This window comes from Pisolithus orientalis, assembly GCF_024613125.1.
Source record: "Pisolithus orientalis strain OTSU chromosome Unknown F5J12scaffold_1, whole genome shotgun sequence".
Lineage (NCBI taxonomy): Eukaryota > Fungi > Basidiomycota > Agaricomycetes > Boletales > Pisolithaceae > Pisolithus > Pisolithus orientalis.
This window is the reverse complement of record NW_026260782.1, coordinates 2,051,736-2,070,278: the sequence shown is the minus strand read 5'-3', so window position 1 is coordinate 2,070,278 and position 18,543 is coordinate 2,051,736. Positions and strand designations below refer to the sequence as shown.

Genomic DNA, 18,543 nt, shown 5'->3' with positions numbered 1-18,543 from the left:
TTCCAACGCAGGGCAGCGTACTGAAGAGGGTTGCGTTCATGATTGTTTGTGGTCAAGCTTATGTCGCCGAATTCGAGTGTTAACAAAGACTTATGGCTACAACCCTCGACGATCTGCTCGATGCGTTGGTCGTGCCCCCAGCGTTTGCGCGATATGACAGGATAACAGACACGGCTACTTTATCTGACGTGCGGGCATGGAAGTCGAGATTACTGCCAACACTTTCCCAACTGGACGTCTCGTCGTCATCGTTATCGACAGCTGAACGGGCAAAACTTGTAAGAGTTCTCGCCCCACTCACCGCCACCGCGCCATGGACCTCTTCGAAATCTCGTACCCTTGCAGCCAGTAAGGAGCCCGTTTCGTTCTACTAATCAGTGGTCGCTAACCCCTCCAAACAGCACTCCTCGCAACAATTTCCCCCACTCCCACACTCGTCACATACACGCTTTCGAGCGTGGTCAAACCCCTCTTTGCTGCGACGCCCCACCCTCGTCTTCATCTCGCAACAGCACGTGTCCTTGCTCGCCCAGCCGATACACAGGATACATACCACCATCAGCCATGGAAAGATTGTCCCGGCCTGGAGGAGGTCCTCAGGTGGTGTATCTTAAACACGCAGGTATGAATGACACTTCCCCTCCCGAAGTACTCCTCACTTTGGTGGATTCTAGTCGCCGACTTACGAGCAAATATGGCCTCTTATTCTGCCCCCCACCATGACCTTCCTTGACGATTATGAAGTTCCCTACAAAGTGCTTGGCGTACGCCTTATCTCCGATATGTTAACCTGCGTACCTTCAGAACTACTCCTACGGACCGGCGTAGATGCACTACTTTTCAACGTGCGTTATGTGTCGTTTGTTCTGTCGCGTTTCATCTCAACCCTTTTTTTGCTCGTTGCATACGATAATTCGGATCTACCCAGTCTCTTACGAGTGCCCTGAATCACCTCCGTGACCAGAGCACTCCCGAGTTGATTCGAACGGTAGTCCCGACAACACTACAGCTTATTGACCTTACTACGCCTTCGCCGTTTCCTAACCCATCTCCTTTCCCACTCTCCACGGATGGTACAAAGGGCGCCAGCTCAACGGATTTGAGCCTTTCACTTTCTCCATCCTTACAGAAGTCCCTTACTACAAGGTTTAATCGTCTGTCCACCCTACTCTCCTCATCGATTCTGGGGACAGTCATTCTGTACACACCGACAGTTGTCCCATCGGAACCGGCTCCTACTCTGGATCCGTTTTCGGACCCTGAGCACGTGGCATCGGACTCTGGGTCGGAGCCTTTCACAATTCGGCCTGTACAGGAAGCAAAGCCAAGTACCCATGTTCCACATCCTACTTTGGTGGCAGCTTCCCATGTCCTGCCTCCCGTTATATCTGCTCTCGGTGTAGGGGCTGCGAGGTTTTTGAAAGGCATCGTGCCAGTGGTCGTTGGCTGGCTCGCGCTGCCTATCTCTACCCCAGGATCTTCACACTCAACTATTATCCCAACACCTGTCGACCCTTCAGAAGGGGAGAAAAAAACTGGCCAAGCACAAGTGAACATCAATGAACCGCTCGCCTTGCATCTTGCAGCCCTGCACGTTGTGAACGTTCTGATTGATACATGTCCATCACGAATCGCTCGGTGGTCGACAACCATTACTGATGGTCTGGCTCGGTGTTGGGTTGGTTGTGTAGATGCCGTGTCTACTGACACTGCACCACCTCGGCTGGAGGTACTCCGCGGACGCCTGCAGGAGGTTGCAGTGGAATTGGCAACTGCGTGTCCACGTGTAGTCAGGGTAAGTAACCAATCTGAATATCGCCCTCTGATCTTCCTTCCTTACAGCACTTGTCAGAATGAATTCACACAGCTCCTTGAAGTTGATCAGACGCTGTTTGACGGACTAGTAGGAAGTATATACACAGCTCAGTGTGATGATCCCACACTTGGAGTTGTGGCCATGAATAATTCCGGCAATGCCACCTCGGAAATAGTCTCATGAAGCAGACACCAACTATGGGGGATTATGGTGGCTGATGATGATGATTCTACAGGTACAGCAGCCGTGGGTTACATATACGTGCCATGGGAACGGCTTGAGTCTCTAGGCCTTCTGAAGTTCTGGTTTAATGTATTTGCATAGTAAGTGTACTCCAAGACTCGAGGTAACAAAAATAGATGTATTTCTCGATAGATGCTCCCTAGCTAAATAGTGGGATGAGAAAGGGAAAGGCCCACAGGGTGGCTGCAAAGACTGAGAGTGAGAGCACAAGTGATTTCAAGCTCTACATTAAGGGTGCTCAAGGAAGTAGTAGTGAGTGAAATTGAGGGATGAGGGCAATGGGATGAAGAATGGTGAGAAGCAAGAAGGAACAAAGAGTGGGAGAATGGAAAACTATGTGTATATGTTGGTATGACCAATCAGAGAGTAACTTGAGTCAGGTTCTGAGGTGAGCCCTCTGTCATGCAGTTCTGAGGGGATGGATCAGTTTGACAAGTCATCTGTTGGCACCATCAGATAAGGAAATTGATGATCGGCATTGTGGCAACAAAGGGGAAGGCTCCAATTAGCATTGGGAAATTATAAGTAGCCTGAACTCAAATGGATATCAGCATGTTTAGGTGTAGGGAGTTACTCCCTCACATTGTATACATTTGGTTACCACAGGTTCAGCCAAACCAGTAGTTCAGACATTTTTGTGACTGACACTGCAAACATTTCACCATTTTTCATGACAGAACATGTTGAAAAAGATTGAAAGAAGAGGATACAATGTTATTGTAACACTTCCACACAAGAAATTTAAAGTCAATGTTTTATTTTCTCTGCATGGCCTACTTGCAAACATTAATTGATGGTGAATTACCATTAATTCATGTTCATTGGCAGAGAAGGCAAATATTTTTGGATTTTGTCTGTGGAAACATCTGTAATAACATGGTATCTTTTCCTTCAATTTTTTTTTTCAATATGCCATATTTTTTACATTATATCAGTGTATATAAGTAAACGAAAGCCCTTCAAGCTTCAACTGTTACTGAAGTCAATGAAGAAATGATATGCATTTACACATATGCCCCAACATCACACTGACACTATGCATGCAACAGCTAGAGATTGAATACTGAGCAGTGAGCACACCTTACATGTGATGAAACCTAAATGGAGTGTTGTAAGCTGATACTACTATCCCTAGATAAGGAACAATGACAGAGAGCAGAGACAAGGAGGAGCTTTTGGGGGGCAGGGGTCCTTTGGGCTTGTGGACCCAGATGGACTGGCTTGAGGGGCTGCTTGGGGAGGTTGGGCAGTTCTTAGATATTACTAAATGGGGTGAGGGTCAAGGGTATGATATCATAGTGATGTCACTATGAGACCAGTGGAGTGGACCAGTCTGGAAGCATACATGCAGAGTCCTCATGGGTGGTGTGTATACTAGCAGTCTAGAATCTGTCACATGGTCTTGATAAGATAAAGATTAGATATGATCAAAAAGGGGCAAATGTACATATTATAACATCACAAATCTATGATAAGTAGTAGGATTTCAGATCAAGCCATATTGAGGTTTCAAATTCAACTCTGGTTGCTGGTGTCTGAATATGATTGTGTAACTTGTGTGATAGTCATGATGCCCAAATGAGGTCTGCCTGAACCTGAGGTGATCAAGTACAGTATTACTGAACATGGCAAGTGATTCTCACACATACCAAAACAGTAGAGACAAACAAAACAAACAAAACCACTCCTCTAATTAATAGAATTGATGACAAGAGAAGATGTTCAAATTAGGAAACATTTTCAAACAGTTATATTTAGTTGTAAAGTTTGGCATTATTTGTGCATATACATCTGCAAACAAGTTGTCACAGGTTAGATTTAAGTCAGCAAATTCATGCTGCTTTCCTTTTTGTTCCCATTCCAACACACCCACTACCTCACACAACAGGTAATGTAAATGTAAATATTTGACATCTGCATTATTGGTCTAATGCATCAGTTGCCAGCTCTTGCCTTTGACTTGGCTCAGTTTTCACTGATCCACTTGTAGATTGTGGCAGTGAAACTTGTCATTTCCACTGCATCCTATCAAGAGCAATAAACCCATGGGCACAGAGATATTGTCACCTTGCATGAATGATGCAACACTTTCACATGAACTGACATGGCTTCAATGTATGTGCATCCTTGAAAGTAACACTTCTGTAACAATTCACAATGCTCTTGCAGCACTTCCTGAGATACCAAGACAGCCATATGGACATGACAACCCAAATGCCATGCACTCTTCCACTTCTCCATTGACTTTGGATAGGCTGGCAACACCTCCCTTAGGCAATCCTTTACATAACACCAAAACACAAAGGACCCCAGTTGACCTTCCAGAATGGACCATCCTCAGCCAACCCATGGCAAATGATGGCCATGTGGCTCCGGCTGAAACGCGCTTCCGGAGTCCACAGTGCGTGGGGCCTCGCACAGCCACTCATCAAGTTGCTAACGGCGGGGAGGTTGATGAACGTACTCAAGCTGCCTCGCCGTCTTCCAATAGGACCTCAGGAAGCAGCTCAAAGTTACCCCAAAAACCCTTGTTTGATGGAGTATTGATCTCGTCACGCCCTCCGAAATCCACGGCGTCGCGCTCTGCAGGTTCAACTGCTAAGCGGTCTCTCACTCCAGCAACTTCTTTCTCGCTGCTCGACGCGCTGCAACGAACATTTGACGCGAACAATAATCACCTTACGCCATCCCAAAGTGAAGATGATGCTTCGAGCGCGCCTCAAACGGATCAGGAAGCTGCAACCGATGATGGGAAGGTGATACTACGGCATCGACTTTCTCCGTTGAAACGTCGATCCTCGCGTCGCCAGATTGCCCAGAGTGACAAGTCGGAGGATGCGGCGGAGGTCAAGACAGCGTTTCGGGACGGCCTCGTCAAGAAACGTGTTGGAAGCATTCCCTATGATTCAATGCCCGGAGTGATCGATGCCGCGCTCGGGACAACTTGCGCACCCATCTGGCTAGGGAAAGAGGACGAGTTCGAAGACGATGGCGAAGCCGAGGAAATGCCTGGGGAGGTTTGGAATGGAACGAGAGACTTGTCGGTGGAGTCTGATGGCTGGAGCTGCGGCATTATTGGCGACCACCCCCTCACGGTGTTATTCGTACGACCGCCACTGTCAGCCTCGTCCACTGCTACATTAGGTCTTCCGCACAGGAAGCTCGAGAAGACAGGCTTCATTACACCCCATGTATCGATGCACGATCGGTTCCAGCAGAAGCTTCATTCTCTCTTCGGGGACAATGTGACGGTGCGGACCGATAGAGGCGCAAGACCGCGCGAGGTTCGTGGTATTTGAAACTTTACATTCAAGGCTGACACCCTTCCCTTTCTCATCTTTCACGATCTTCCAGAATTTCTTTGATTATATTTACCAACCTGCCAACGCGCATCACGATGATACCCTGAGTCATCCCATCGCGCCCGAAGCGAACGGAGATGGTGATAATTCGCCCATTGACAATACCCCGCCTGCGCCCGTGGACAGTGTCCAAGCCAGTACTCCAGTTGCGCCTATGCAGGAACGCACAGCTACGGCTGACAGTGTTCCGACTGCCTTTTCATCGACGTCGCGAAGATCTCTCAAGCGGCAAGCTTCTCAGGAGGTGGACACCGATGCCCACACTTCCGTCATTCCCCGTAACGATGATTCCGGCGACGCAGCAACTGCTCCCGCGGAGGTGACGCACCAACCACTTGCAAACAAAAAGCGACGCCTCGACTTCAATGAAGACCAACTTCAGAGTTGGACTTCCAAGCTTCAGCGCCTCATCAAGGGGAAAATCCGGTTCACTGAAGAGGTGTGTGTAACTACGTGACTGGTTTAGTGACTGACACGAATCATGGCATTAACAACAGGCTCTCAAGCAATTGAGTGACTTGCTCGCGCAGATAGATTCGGTCAAAATGGAACTGGACATGAATATACCCATTGTACGTATTTCTCACTTGGCAGCACTAGTACCGCGCCAGGTTCTGAACTGCTTGCGGTAGGTAAATTCGCTCCAGCAGAGCATCCGCAAGCTTTCCCAACTTCAGGATATTCCGTTTGGGGATCCCTATAAATTGAGAATAAAGGCACATCTTATCGCAACTGCTTGGTCACGCGCGTGACTCTTGCATGTTGTGATACTAACCAAATTTCAGCCCTGATGGAACTTTCATATTATAATACTTTTTTCGATACATATGATAAATTTTATCGAATTCAGATGTTCTGTCCGGTCGCGGAATATTACGTTGTTTCTTAGCTCTGATCGTCCGTCCAGTGTCCCGAAGATCTTACGAGAAGCCCTCGCAATGAAATCACTTCTTTTTGAGCTCACTTCCCCACGCAAAAAGAGCTAAAGATTGCTCCAAGGACGTCTTCCGTGCTCACATCAACCCCGGACACGGAACCAATGGCCCGAGCCGCGTACCGCAGCGACTCGGCAGCGATGTCGATCTGAGAGAGAGCTTCCCCACCCAGTACAGAACGTTAATTATTGTCTATGGGTAACATCGACGCGCACTCACGAAACCCCTGAAACTCCTCCAAAAACTTCACCGCTGACTCAAGGTAATCTCTATGCCTGGCTTGCGTGATGAGTGGTGCATCCTCCGCAGGACTATTGATTCAGAGTACCTGCATTTGGCAGGATCAAACCCCGGTAAATAGGGCAAAAAGGAAAGGAACCTACGCAACGCGTTCTTTCAGTACATATGCCAGCCCATCTAGAAACTCCTTCGTCCCTTCGCCGGTGTGTAGACTCACAGTCCACATGCGCCGGGTGTTTGCTTCCTTCTGCTGCGCAGAAACTGGCAATGCACGCGTCAATGCATCCCGAACTTCACGCTCCAACAATTCTCCCGACAAACCCGCGACCTCTCGAGTCAGGTCCGCTTTGTTAAACAGGAAGGTCGTGTGCGGCTTCAAGTGATGCAGTACATCAGTGGGGAGGGTGAGTGTGATTCTGCTGGTACTCTGATTAGAATATGGCACGACAGAGATAACTTCCTCGAGCGACAAAACGCATATTGATACGTCGGAACCCTCTACGCTGATCAGAAGCATCTCAGGAACCATTACATTACGGAGCAATTATGACAACGACTCACACGCCTCCGGCCCTCTCCACTCCAATCTTCTCTACAGCATCGTCGGTTAGCTTTCGAATTCCCGCAGTATCATTCAGCACAACCGGCAACCCTCCAATATCGAGCGTGAGTGTGAGGACATCCCGAGTCGTTCCAGGGATGGGGGACGTGATAGCAACGTCCCTCTCCGCTAAGAGAGATTCGACGGTTAGCAACAGAGTACTATCGGTTTGTAGGTCATATGAGAGGAGGGATGGACGAACGAACCTAGGAAATTAAACAAACTGCTCTTTCCCGCATTTGGGGGACCAAAGATAGCGAGTTTAATCCCCGACCTCAATATCTCACCTTTCCTGTTGTCCCTTAGATGTAAATTAATGGTATCGATAATCTCTTGAGCACGAGTGTGCGCTGTTCCATGAACAATCGTCGTTCAGCTCACTAAACCCAGCTTGACACAAGGGCAAAATGAAGGAATGATAGCATACCGTTCTCAAGCATGTCCTCTTGGCCTAGCTCATCGACGTCCTCGCCGAAATCGATAAATCCTTCGACATACATCAGACAGTCGAGTATTTTGGCTCTCAGCGACTCAAACTTCGCCTTCTGTATACCCTACCAACATAACACCTGTCAGCCACCGCCAAGATAGAACAATGCACAACAAGCACAGACGAGGAAGAAGTGTTGTGACAGATACCTACCCCTACCCCACCAACAGCAATCCTCCTTTGCGCCTCGGTCTCAGCTTCGATTAAATCTCTCAGACCCTCCACTTGTGTCAAGTCCATTCTACCGCCTTCAAATGCGCGCCGAGTGAATTCGCCCGGTTCTGCAGGCCGGCAAAAACGGAGCTTCGAAAGCGCTGTGAGGATAGCTGTGAGCACTGCTCGCCCTGAATGCACTTGGAGCTCGAGGGTGTCTTCAGTCGTGAATGACTTCGGCCCTGCGGTAATGTCGTAGAGTGAGAATCTATGCGGTAGAACTAGACAGAGGTCGAGCACCTACCCTCAAAAAATAGAACGATCCCGTCATCCAACTTCCCTCCGGTCTCTGGATCCACGATTTCCCGGTATTCTGCTAGCCATGGAGTCGGCATCTCCTCCTCTCCCATCGTGGAACGAGCGGAGGCGCGAACGCTGCGCGTAACAGCCCTGTGCACACGTATTGCGTCGGGTCCGGAGATGCGCACGACGGCTACACCGCCCTTCCCGGGCGGAGTCGAGAGCGCGTAAATTGTCCTTCTCTGTGCATCCGAGAGTACTTGCGTCCGTCTGAGTGTCGGGTCTGACAAGTGATCTCGCTCTCGGATGGTACCACCACTTGGAGGAGGTCGACCGAAATGAGCACGGCGGTGCACCCAAGAATGATTCCAAAGCCCTGATAGCGTGTGCTGTCGGACATTACTAGCGGTGTTGATAATGGCGTTCCTTGTCCCCGCTCGACCAACCCATTGCCGCAACATAAAACGGCCTCCCTCGTGTCTTGCCTCGAAGTTGCTTCCGTCGCATTTTACATAATCACACCTTCCAGCTTGGAGAACGATGTCGACACTGAGTGCTCCCCGCACAGTGAGTCTGAAAGAGTTGGTCCCAGAGAATGTTATAATCTTGTGAGCCAATCACAAACACCCACTGCTTATGCTCACTTTTCACTAACAGAGTGGTGGGACCCACGGGCTCCGGGAAAAGCTCCGTAAGCTTTCGAGGCTCACGATGCTTCTCCCTTACACTAATGAACCGTGGACATGTTTTAAATAGTTTGTCAGTCAGGCAAGCGGCATCCAAGACGACATCGTAGGCCACGACTTGGTCTCGAAGACGTCCGAAATTCTGGCAGTCAAGTATACGGACGAGGAGAGCGGTCTGGATATCGTCTTGGTCGATACACCGGGACTCAGCAACACCCTGAAAGATGATTCCGAGGTTCTCCGCATGTTTACTGAGTGGTCCCGCAAGCTGTAAGCTTCCTAAATATATCCTACGTATATTCCGTTCTCATCTTCGTTATCAGGAAGAAAAGAGACCTCGTTATCTCCGGGATACTCTACTTCCATAGGATATCGGACAATCGGATACCCGCAAATCCACTGAGGGCCCTATGCGTTTTTGGGGAGCCATGTGGAGGCCTTGGCGCAGCCCTGTCCAAGACCATTTTGACCATCACAATGTGGAACGACGTGGGCGATGAGATAGGCGAAAAAAGGCTGGTAGAGCTCAAATCCACGTTCTGGAAGGTGGTGTTGAAATATATGAACGACGTAGAATCAGCCAGAGAGCTTATCCGTGAAGTCATACGGAGTCGTGGAGGACAACACCAGGGAGCAATGCCAAAGCAGGACATGGCTCTGACTGTTCAAGAACGCTCTCGTCAGGACCTACTCAAGAATTTGGAAACACTTACGGAGAGGCAACTGGCCATACTTCGTAATATCGATGAGGAGAGCAGAAACACATCCGACCCAAATGCCCTTGCCGCACGGGGCGAATTGGAACGTGAGTACGAGAAACTGCGATTGCAGATGGACGAGGCTTGGCGCCAACTCTGTCAGACGAACAAATGGTCCTCCCCACCCAAAACATCAACAAAACGACGCTTTTTTCCAAGATGATGAGTCTTTCCATATCCCCATTTCTCCCTCTTGACGATATAGACCAAGACTACATCACCCGTTTTGTACCTGACTCCTCACTGACGTACAGCTACACTCAAGGGACTTTTGTAAAGTACTACAGCAAATACCACCCTGTCTTCTTTATCTTTTGACAAGCGAACACTGCTCGAGTACCTAGCTATCTCCGTGATAATGTTTCACGAAGCACCCCCGACGTCGGAGACCAAACCATGGTTGCAGAAAGTGGAATCCCCCGAATCCGAGGCTTGCGAGTCAGGAACGGGACAGAGATATGGAACAATATACCACCTTTAAATCCCACGATAAAGCGTGCTTGAGGCATAATTTTACACATGGAAACTATCCAGTGGGTTTCCCTTCTTGCAAGGATCCACCAAGTTCGTGGTGACGAACGCAGCTGGAATCTGACAGAACTTGTTTGGAGTTGGAGCCAAGTATTGCCACGGACAGCGGTGTCGATAAGCCTTTTACCGCAGGAAGCACCACGGTTGGCTTGAAACCTCCGAGGCAGCTGCCCAAACATCCCCGCCAAGAGGCCACGGAGGACACCTAGTTTGGAGCCCACAGCAACAGCCGTCTTGGGCAGGACAGGAGGGGGATCTAGGATAGCCCGATGAGGAATCCTTTCACTTACAAGCAGACACCAAGGTACGGTGCAACGAAACCAAAGTGAGTTCGGTGTCCTTATCAGAGATGCGGCGCCTGACATAATCGCACGAAGATGGCTAATTGAGGGCAATCGTGGTGCCAATTGTGAGACTGGTAATAGTGTGGCTCAGTTGACCCGTCTTGTATGGCGATATGGTGCTGCATTGAGCTACCGTCGGCGCCATACACTTTGATCTATGCCTCGGACAGCCTGTGCACCCAAAAACGGCGGGTTACGAGACTACTGTATTGCAGAAGTGATGATAATTTGGTTTACGCCTATTAGTCATTTACGCAGGTACATTGTTCTCAATCATCATGGATCATGGCATTATGTCCGACCTACCTGATCTGTACTAGCTTGTGGATGCCAGCAACATACCGGAGTGATGCAAGATTCCAACGGAGGGCGAACGTGTGTATCGATCTCGAAAAAGCTATGCCGTCCGAAGTTCTACACAGAACATTTCCACCTGTCGATGCGAGTGATACTTTTATATGTAGTATCTTTTGGGAGCTGTATGGCGTGTTGGTAGTTCGTCGTCCTCACCCTCTCTCTGTCGTCCTCGTCATCTAATAACTCATCGGTGATTGAGACCTGCCAGTACTTGCGATGATGGTGACCCCAGAGGCACATTTCCCACGCCTGATCGAGATCTTTCCAAGCTGTATGTTGTCAGTTCCCTTGCAAGGCGCCTCCAGCAGGTATCTCTTGATCGAACTCGACTCTCTCCCAGCTCGCCAACCCTGCCGAATACGACTGCCGACACATCGTTTCTGAGAAATCTCTTACCGTGCCAGATCGCGTGCATCTTTCTAATTTTTGAGAGTCAATAATCCCAGACCAGAGAACAGTCCTTAGCCTCTCTCCGCCATGGGTCAAACACGTTCGTATCGCCCCTCTTTCTCCATTTTTCGTCGTCTTTACACATAGTTCTTCCCCGACCCCCTTTCCCCCGATGTAGCGTCGCAATTTATGGAGGACATGCAAAAGCGGTCCAACTGTACGTCTCTCTTCTCAGGCTTGGTTTCTTTTCCGCGGGGCCATCGTATCGTCCAGGACTACTGGTATCGCTCTTTCCCTTCGCCACCCGTGCTGGTGTGCGGAGTGAAATAAAGAGCATGGCTGATTAAAAGATAAGAGGCCCTCGACGGAATTCGTCGAGGTCTCAGACGCGACGGACGATGACCGATGAATCGTGCAGAAACGACTCGTACTGACGCCTGCGTATGGCCAGTTACGTCCGCTGAACTAGAGAGACTCAAAAAGCGGTTCATGAAGCTCGACAGGTAGGTCCCCCCCTTCCAATCGGTCCTCTCGTTCCAAACGCTACTATTCGCCTCGGACCTCGGGACTTTGCGAAGATGTTGACGATATTTTCCAGCGATGGTTCAGGTTCGATAGATAGAGAAGAGTTTCTTCAGATACCTCAAATAGCGTCCAACCCGCTTGCCTCCCGGATGATTGCCATATTCGACGAGGAGTGCGTGTGCTCTCATACACTAATTTCTTTGGGCTGAGTCTTCCATCGCCTATGCGTTGTGGCCATGCGGTGCATTTGCCGTAAATCGACATTCGAAAACAACGTAATTGGCGTGCCTTGCATCTACGCAGTGGTGGTGGCACCGTTGATTTCCAGGAATTTGTTGGTGGTCTCAGTGCATTTAGTAGCCGCGGTGGCCGAGAAGAGAAGCTACGCTGTATGTCACAAACTTCTTTACACTTCTTTCTGTTTCCCATTCCATTTCTTCTTTCTATCCGTTCCGTGCTAATCCCTTTTTAATCGTAGTTGCCTTTAAGGTATACGATGTTGACCGGGACGGGTTTATCTCGAATGGGGAACTGTTCCTCGTGTTGAAGATGATGGTCGGCAACAATCTTAAGGTGTGTGTTGTCTATCTTACATCAAAACCGCGGGCTATTATGGACGCGATTGCGATCGGGCTGGTGTCTTACGCATGGGTTTGCAATGACAGGACCAGCAGCTCCAACAAATCGTGGATAAGACTATCATGGAGGGTGATCACGATCAGGACGGCAAACTCAGTTTTGAAGAGTTTGCCCAGATGGTGTCGAATACGGTGTGTGCTGCTGTCGTCCGTGGACGTGCAGGTAGTAGTCTGAACGTTCGAGTAATAGGACATCGTAAAACAAATGACACTCGAGGATCTCTTCTAACGTGCCCTTGCCAAAGTGGACTGGCTAGGATGACGAGTGGACGAAACATGACGCAGATGTGGCATATTCATGCACACATCCATTCCCCGTACAATCCGATGTTACCCCGGCGGTGTGGTGTATAACCACATATTTTTCCCCCGATGATCACCCACGCCTTGAGCAGCATTAGCACAGGTTGTAATAATCCCCGGTTTTATGTATGTAGAACACTAGGTTAGCATCTGCACCTTTTTTTTTTTCGTTTTTCCTCGGAGGCCTTCCGATGTGTATTGCAGTGGGAACCGGTGGCGCCATCGGAGAGTGAACCTGTAGGTCGACCCTGAGCCATTCAAGGGCCAAGCCATATTATTCTTTTCTCCATGCCTTCGTCGTGTTTCTCTGCCAGTCTACTGTTTGGATGCTGTACTGATGTTTCACGGAACAGCCAGTCGCACGGGTGTATTAGAAGTGTCCTCCGTAGATACGCTAGTAGTTTGTCAGGGCTGGGTGGTGGCGGTTTCACGGGCCGATGGAAGAAGGCACATGTTTACCTCATTGGCCGGGGGTGGAGTTATATAATACATTTCGTATTTGGAGTTGCCCCACACTAGCAGACACGCAGAACAACCCCCTCAGACTACTCCACTCCTAGTCTCACCAGACACGATGAGCATCTCCGTCGACGACCTCGTCGCTTCACTCTCTTCCCATCACATCGGCCAGGAAGCTCTCGAACTCGCTGCCCTTCAGGTATCTTTCCAGTCTGACCCCCTGAATATTCTTATCTCTCGTCTCATTCACACATGCAGGCACAGCTCGCACAGTCACTCCTTGCTCACCAGTTCTCCTCCTCCTCTCCTCACTTCCAGCACCCACACCTCTCCGGCCCTCACCCATGCACTAACATCGCCAGACGAGACCCCGGCCATGTCCAGCACTGCACCACCCCCACATCCCGCACCCCCTCTTCCTCGGCCTTCATATGGCCGCTCCCCGTACAGGAACTTGCTTCCCATTCGCGTAGATCGAGTATCTCCTCGATAAAAATGCAACAGTGCCATGAAGATATCGTACTGGTAGATATGGACGACGCGGACGAAGAAGACGCACGTCTCGTGGAGGCAATGGTAACGCCCTCAGACGTCCCTGTATGCTCCTCCCCGAGTGGTTCCCACTCCCGCTCAAATTCATATACCTGGTCATCTTATCAGAGCAAAGACGCTTTAAACTCCTTTTCTGTTCCCACTTCACATCAACTGATTTCGCCCATGGATCCCTCGTGCTCCCCTTCACTCTTTACAACCACGGATCCATTCTATATCCAGACATCTCAGGCTGCCGCTGCACAGCAGTCCCTCTCCACAGCACCTGGTGCACCGGGTACAGCTTCGTTCTTTGCACTCGCTGGTCGACCCAACGCACATTCCCCATTTGCCATGGGCACTTCTGCGTGGCAGCGGTGATCCCTTCCCATTCCATCACCACCACCCTTAGACGGACTTACATATATCTCGTCCTCCGCTCTTAATTTATGTTACCGCTACGTGAAATCGCGTTGTTGTTTTTTATGTGACAGAGAAACCCACGGACGACGACCAGGAGTCGGCTGCCGTCTCTCCACCAGATATTTACTCCCTCGATCTATTCATACTTAGCTTTCCCGTGTTCTTTTTGGTACGCTAGACATGCCCCACTTCAGAGTCCAAACTGCCCGTTATCCAGCCCTCGTTGCATCCTTGCGTGTTGTTCGAGTGCGAATCAGAGCATGCCGCGTCGACCCCACTCTCCCTCCGATATGTTCGGCGTTTCCTCGCGGCCATTTAATATCCGTTTCCGCACCTTGACACACACGCACACGTATACACCCAAGCTTGAAGACAATCCTCCTTTGGAGCTTCCGGATCTCTCCGACTACATATTAACAACACGTCGTACGACTCATGTATACTCGTGCTTTGTCTCGGACTCTCGGAGCCACTCCGGCCAATTAGCATCTCTCATTTCGGTTCGGTTACGGGCCGACCGTGGCGCCCAGTGGGCGTGCACACGACCTGCGCGGTACTTGCGCTGTAGCAAATCCCTGTACCCATCTGTCGGCGTCCAAATTGGCGATCACATTCACTGCGATGGGAATACGTGCGGTGTAGGCTGATTGTATATGCAATGTTAACATACAGCTATGGTATTGCTTCCGTGTTTGTATGTTCGCCATCGTATAATTATTTTGCGTGTCCAACTTTCCGTAAGTCGGCGAGGAATGATCTGAAAGATCAGCCGGGCGTGGTAAGTTGAGCTGTTTACCTGAACACAGCAAATATTCATCACAGCAAGGGAGGGATCTGTACTTCGGATGATGAACATGAAACAAACAACCTGTGAAACCCAGTACTGAACCAATTCATGATCATCAAGATGGTCGCCACATAATTTACACCCGATAAGAGACAATCCAACATGGAAGAAACATACTCCCTTATCTATTATCTATTAGCCTTAAGATTTGACCAAAGCCACATCTACTGCTCCCTCCAAAGGCGGAACAACCATTGGTCCAGGCGTCTGTGGCATCGTCTTGTTCGCCTCGGCCACCACAGCCGGGTTCGCCTTCGCCTGTTGCTTCTGCAATCGCTGCAAATACTTCGATCCTCCAGAATAAAAGAATGCGAGTGCAGAGCCGACCATCCAGAAACCGTACCAGTGCAGTCGACGCCATGCCTCCAACGAATATGTCAGTGTGAGGAGCATGAACGGTGTGGCGGCGTAATTAAGGAGTAGGATGGATGCAATGCTGCCGATGAGGTCATATACACGTTTGGCTGTCGTTGTTGGAGCTCCTAGCGATGGAAGAACAAGGGGACGGAATCCGGAACGGCAGCGACGTGCAGCGGCGGTGATAAAGCCGCCAAAGAGGAAGGTTAAGTAGTAGCCGGGTGCGATACCGTGCTGGAGAGCGGACACCTCAGTTCCGTCATCACGAACAAGCAACGCTCGATAACACATACCCAGAAAGCGCTGGTCAAGAACGTTAACATACTGCTTCTAAAACCAGGCTTCTTGCCCTTCGGAGTGACACGTTTGTAGATGCACTCTCTGAGCCAGACGTTCGTGTTAATGTTCCACGAATCGAGTAAAACCTTGAAGTTGGGAGGGAGCTCGATGGTTTGAATCTTGACGTTGGCTGCTCCTTCCCAAAGTGACTCTCCTGATGGACCATATCCAGTGAATCCATGACCAGTCAGAATGCTAGCCCCCTGAATCGCATGTGCTAAGTGAAAATTCAGAGGTCATTGCAGACGTCTGCCGTACCTCGGTCAACGTCCATACAGCATAAAACTTGCACCGTTCGATGAACCCGCAAAATTGGAAAATGACAATGCTTTGGGGAACTTGAGAAACACGGACACCTGGGCAGAGAGTAAGCCAAACGACTCACCGTTTCAGGAGACCCTGATTCAAGAACCAAGGGGTGAGAGCGATTCCGAAATGGAACTTTGGACCCAAAACTACGAAGGCGCCCAAAAACAGAAGCCCGACGACCATCTTACGGTATGCGACACGCTTCCTGCCGTTAGGAATGATTCTTCTTGAAGCTTTCTTGGGCTCGGGGTGTGCTTTGAAAAGAGACCCATCAATCAATGAGGAGTACGAAGCGTAGTCTATGTATGGCCCGACCAAAATGCCTGGGAAGTAAAGACTAACACGGAAACGCTGTCAGAAAGGCAAAGCAATCATGAGCCTGGGTGTGGCAGGACTTACGAAAATCCAAGGAATTCTAGCAGGGATGGGTATTTAGTGACGCGTTTCTGAAGCTGCCACTTGTCCAAATCCTGTGAATACATTTTAGGAAACGTGCCTTTGAGAGAAAAGGTAGCAGATGTGTATACTTGCCTCTGCAGGACGTCGTCCGTCCCAAACGTTCCAAGCAAATGTCGTCAGTTTCATCGTGAGGACCATCTGCGGTCCAGTAATTTCAAATGTTTCATAGCTCAGTTCGTAAAATGCACGTATGAGATGGCTGTTCGAATTTGGCCGTGTTGGCTATACACTTTTCTCTATGAACGTGGAACTGGACACGTACTTGATAGTAAGGTGTCCCATAACGAAGCTGTCGAGTAAGATTGCAGTCAGGAAACAAGGGCAAAGGAGAGGACAGCACGGTGATGAATACTCACGCGAATACTATCCACGGCATCATGGGTCCTTTGACGTTGGCAGCAATGAAGTACGTCCCAAGGATGCTTGCCAGCAGCTGGGCGAGCCCCGATGGAAGGTTAAGGACGGGTATGAAGAAGAACGCCGAAACGAGGACATTAAAGAGATGCTTGAGACTAGGCTGAGATGCAGGTATTCGAATGAAGACGCTTCCGAGTGGGTATGCAACCAGCAGACAAAAAACAAGCTATTCGCACGGAACGTTGAGCGTGCGTTTTCAGTGTGGCGGCACTGAAAGGGAGAAGGTTGGTACTTGCCTTGATCTGGTCGACGGAAGCCCCGAGCGCAGCGGCTAGCGGGACAAGTAGCGCGTCCATCGCGATGGAAAGAAGAGAACTAACCCGCGTTCACAACTTTCAATGGAGCTACATATGGTAATCATAGGCATCACTCTCACGCTGGCCCATCACAACAATCAACCAACTTCGCCAAGCACTGTTGACGGAGCTGTACATTCTTACACTGCCAGAATCATCGCTGACAACGGGATTCCAACCAAGTTGTCGACCCAGGGCGTACAAAAACTTCAGGAGGAGCTGTCCAGGTACAACTGCCTCATATGTGGACTCTAAAGCACCCACTAATGATTGATGATCTGTCAGGGACAGGAACAAGGATTTTGATCCCATTATGTGCAGGTAGAAAGTCTGAAGAATATACCCAGCGTCGAGAAAAATATAAATAAGTGTTCAATGGTAACAACACCTAGTAAAAACATATATCTGGTCTTATGTAGTATGACAAAAAAAGATTGTTTCGCTAGCGATATAACGAATACGAGTGAGTCTATACAGAGTTTCAGTCCAACTGGGGTCTCTGCATATAGAGGTGTACCGAAGAAGTATTGTAACTAGACACCGTGGCCACTCGTCAGCTCAGCGCAGTCAACGATGAATGGCGTGGGATATATCCTCGACTATGAAATCCCTCGCTCCCTCATGCACAGAAGAGATATCCCAGAGGGATTGGAAATCGAAGGACGTGAGACCCCAGGGCGAGCCATCCGACGATGCATGCGCGTCCTGTCGGAACGAAGAAGAAAACAGGTCCGACGACGACGACTTGTAAAACGTAAAGTGCGGGCGATGGGCGCCTGCGAGGTGGAAGGACAAGTGGGAAATAAGGATGAACAGGAGCAGTATCAAGACGATCACCGTCTTGGCCTTGGTCGGGAGCGTGGACGGCTGGAAAAGCGAATACTGCAAGATGCGCTCGCGCAAAGAAGGTTTGGGAGAGTCTAAGAATGCAATGTAGAATTCGGGTGTGCCGACGGACGGAGAAGATGGCGTGACGATGATAGCCGGCAAGGGTGACTTTTCAGTCACTTGTGTAAGGGAAATATCTGTGAGGTCATGAGGAGGGGGTTCTCTGTGGCCGCGGGGCGGGGCGGTGCTCACCAATTGGGGCCGGGATCAGATTATAATCAAGGCGCTGGGGCAAACGGTGGGCACGGAGAGCTACAAAGTTCCGCATCACAAACTCGTACAGCTCGCACTAAAACTGGGATCCCACATACCACGGGAATGCATAGGCTGATTTGGCTATGTAGTAGTTGCACCGGGATTGATCGATTTTGCACAGGCTAAGGAAGCGTCTTCTCGTCGGGCGCTAACGAAGAACAAATCTGTACCTTTGAAACGAGCGTGGGGGTGTTAAACGAGTGTAACGGTTGTTCGTCTGTCGGGCGAGTGGAGCCGCAGCGACGTGGATTTAAAAAGATGTGAAAGATGGGAGGAAGCTAAGAAAGAGGT

General features: G+C 49.7%; 8 protein-coding genes across 8 annotated transcripts; 5 read left to right on the top strand and 3 right to left on the bottom strand.

The window, feature by feature from the left end:
• Positions 1–92: 92 nt before the first annotated feature.
• On the top strand, positions 93–1,999 carry F5J12DRAFT_887392 (uncharacterized protein; the record flags this gene model as incomplete). The annotated part of the gene is made up of 5 exons (XM_051747188.1): positions 93–348; positions 402–622; positions 675–845; positions 929–1,795; positions 1,853–1,999. 5 exons carry the CDS (start codon positions 93–95, stop codon positions 1,997–1,999), a joined length of 1,662 nt encoding a protein of 553 aa, XP_051606044.1.
• A 1,929-nt stretch (positions 2,000–3,928) lies between these two features.
• Positions 3,929–6,272, top strand: F5J12DRAFT_794555 (uncharacterized protein). Its single transcript, XM_051744025.1, has 6 exons — positions 3,929–3,958; positions 4,006–4,174; positions 4,229–5,343; positions 5,414–5,860; positions 5,919–5,993; positions 6,054–6,272. The coding sequence occupies exons 2-6, from the start codon at positions 4,105–4,107 to the stop codon at positions 6,171–6,173; spliced, it is 1,827 nt and encodes a 608-aa protein (XP_051606043.1). The 5' UTR covers positions 3,929–3,958; positions 4,006–4,104; the 3' UTR covers positions 6,174–6,272.
• A 109-nt stretch (positions 6,273–6,381) lies between these two features.
• Positions 6,382–8,540, bottom strand: F5J12DRAFT_918175 (tRNA modification GTPase TrmE; the record flags this gene model as incomplete). Its single annotated transcript, XM_051749213.1, has 9 exons — positions 6,382–6,515; positions 6,576–6,667; positions 6,740–7,099; positions 7,158–7,326; positions 7,404–7,547; positions 7,625–7,751; positions 7,841–8,082; positions 8,145–8,458; positions 8,497–8,540. 9 exons carry the CDS (start codon positions 8,538–8,540, stop codon positions 6,382–6,384), a joined length of 1,626 nt encoding a protein of 541 aa, XP_051606042.1.
• A 258-nt stretch (positions 8,541–8,798) lies between these two features.
• On the top strand, positions 8,799–9,747 carry F5J12DRAFT_710397 (uncharacterized protein; the record flags this gene model as incomplete). Its single annotated transcript, XM_051740645.1, has 3 exons — positions 8,799–8,831; positions 8,897–9,096; positions 9,150–9,747. Coding segments are annotated over 3 exons (831 nt in total), but the record flags the coding sequence as incomplete, so codon positions are not given.
• A 1,432-nt stretch (positions 9,748–11,179) lies between these two features.
• F5J12DRAFT_32530 (calcium calmodulin-dependent protein phosphatase) lies at positions 11,180–12,682 on the top strand. Its single transcript, XM_051738911.1, has 8 exons — positions 11,180–11,306; positions 11,385–11,423; positions 11,658–11,709; positions 11,805–11,903; positions 12,035–12,120; positions 12,210–12,304; positions 12,397–12,501; positions 12,560–12,682. The coding sequence occupies exons 1-8, from the start codon at positions 11,294–11,296 to the stop codon at positions 12,596–12,598; spliced, it is 528 nt and encodes a 175-aa protein (XP_051606040.1). The 5' UTR covers positions 11,180–11,293; the 3' UTR covers positions 12,599–12,682.
• A 291-nt stretch (positions 12,683–12,973) lies between these two features.
• Positions 12,974–14,194, top strand: F5J12DRAFT_32601 (uncharacterized protein). Its single transcript, XM_051738916.1, has 3 exons — positions 12,974–13,330; positions 13,390–13,728; positions 13,792–14,194. Exons 1-3 carry the CDS (start codon positions 13,247–13,249, stop codon positions 14,041–14,043), a joined length of 675 nt encoding a protein of 224 aa, XP_051606039.1. The 5' UTR covers positions 12,974–13,246; the 3' UTR covers positions 14,044–14,194.
• Positions 14,195–14,842: 648 nt separating this feature from the next.
• F5J12DRAFT_794531 (MBOAT, membrane-bound O-acyltransferase family-domain-containing protein) lies at positions 14,843–17,130 on the bottom strand. Its single transcript, XM_051744024.1, has 9 exons — positions 17,050–17,130; positions 16,753–16,979; positions 16,659–16,685; positions 16,469–16,595; positions 16,337–16,407; positions 16,014–16,274; positions 15,887–15,956; positions 15,583–15,831; positions 14,843–15,523 (listed from the first exon to the last, which is right to left on the bottom strand). The coding sequence occupies exons 1-9, from the start codon at positions 17,107–17,109 to the stop codon at positions 15,074–15,076; spliced, it is 1,542 nt and encodes a 513-aa protein (XP_051606038.1). The 5' UTR covers positions 17,110–17,130; the 3' UTR covers positions 14,843–15,073.
• Positions 17,131–17,182: 52 nt separating this feature from the next.
• F5J12DRAFT_794529 (uncharacterized protein) lies at positions 17,183–18,535 on the bottom strand. The gene is made up of 4 exons (XM_051744023.1): positions 18,309–18,535; positions 18,190–18,249; positions 17,396–18,134; positions 17,183–17,337 (listed from the first exon to the last, which is right to left on the bottom strand). Exons 1-3 carry the CDS (start codon positions 18,319–18,321, stop codon positions 17,677–17,679), a joined length of 531 nt encoding a protein of 176 aa, XP_051606037.1. The 5' UTR covers positions 18,322–18,535; the 3' UTR covers positions 17,183–17,337; positions 17,396–17,676.
• Between the last annotated feature and the right edge of the window lie 8 nt (positions 18,536–18,543).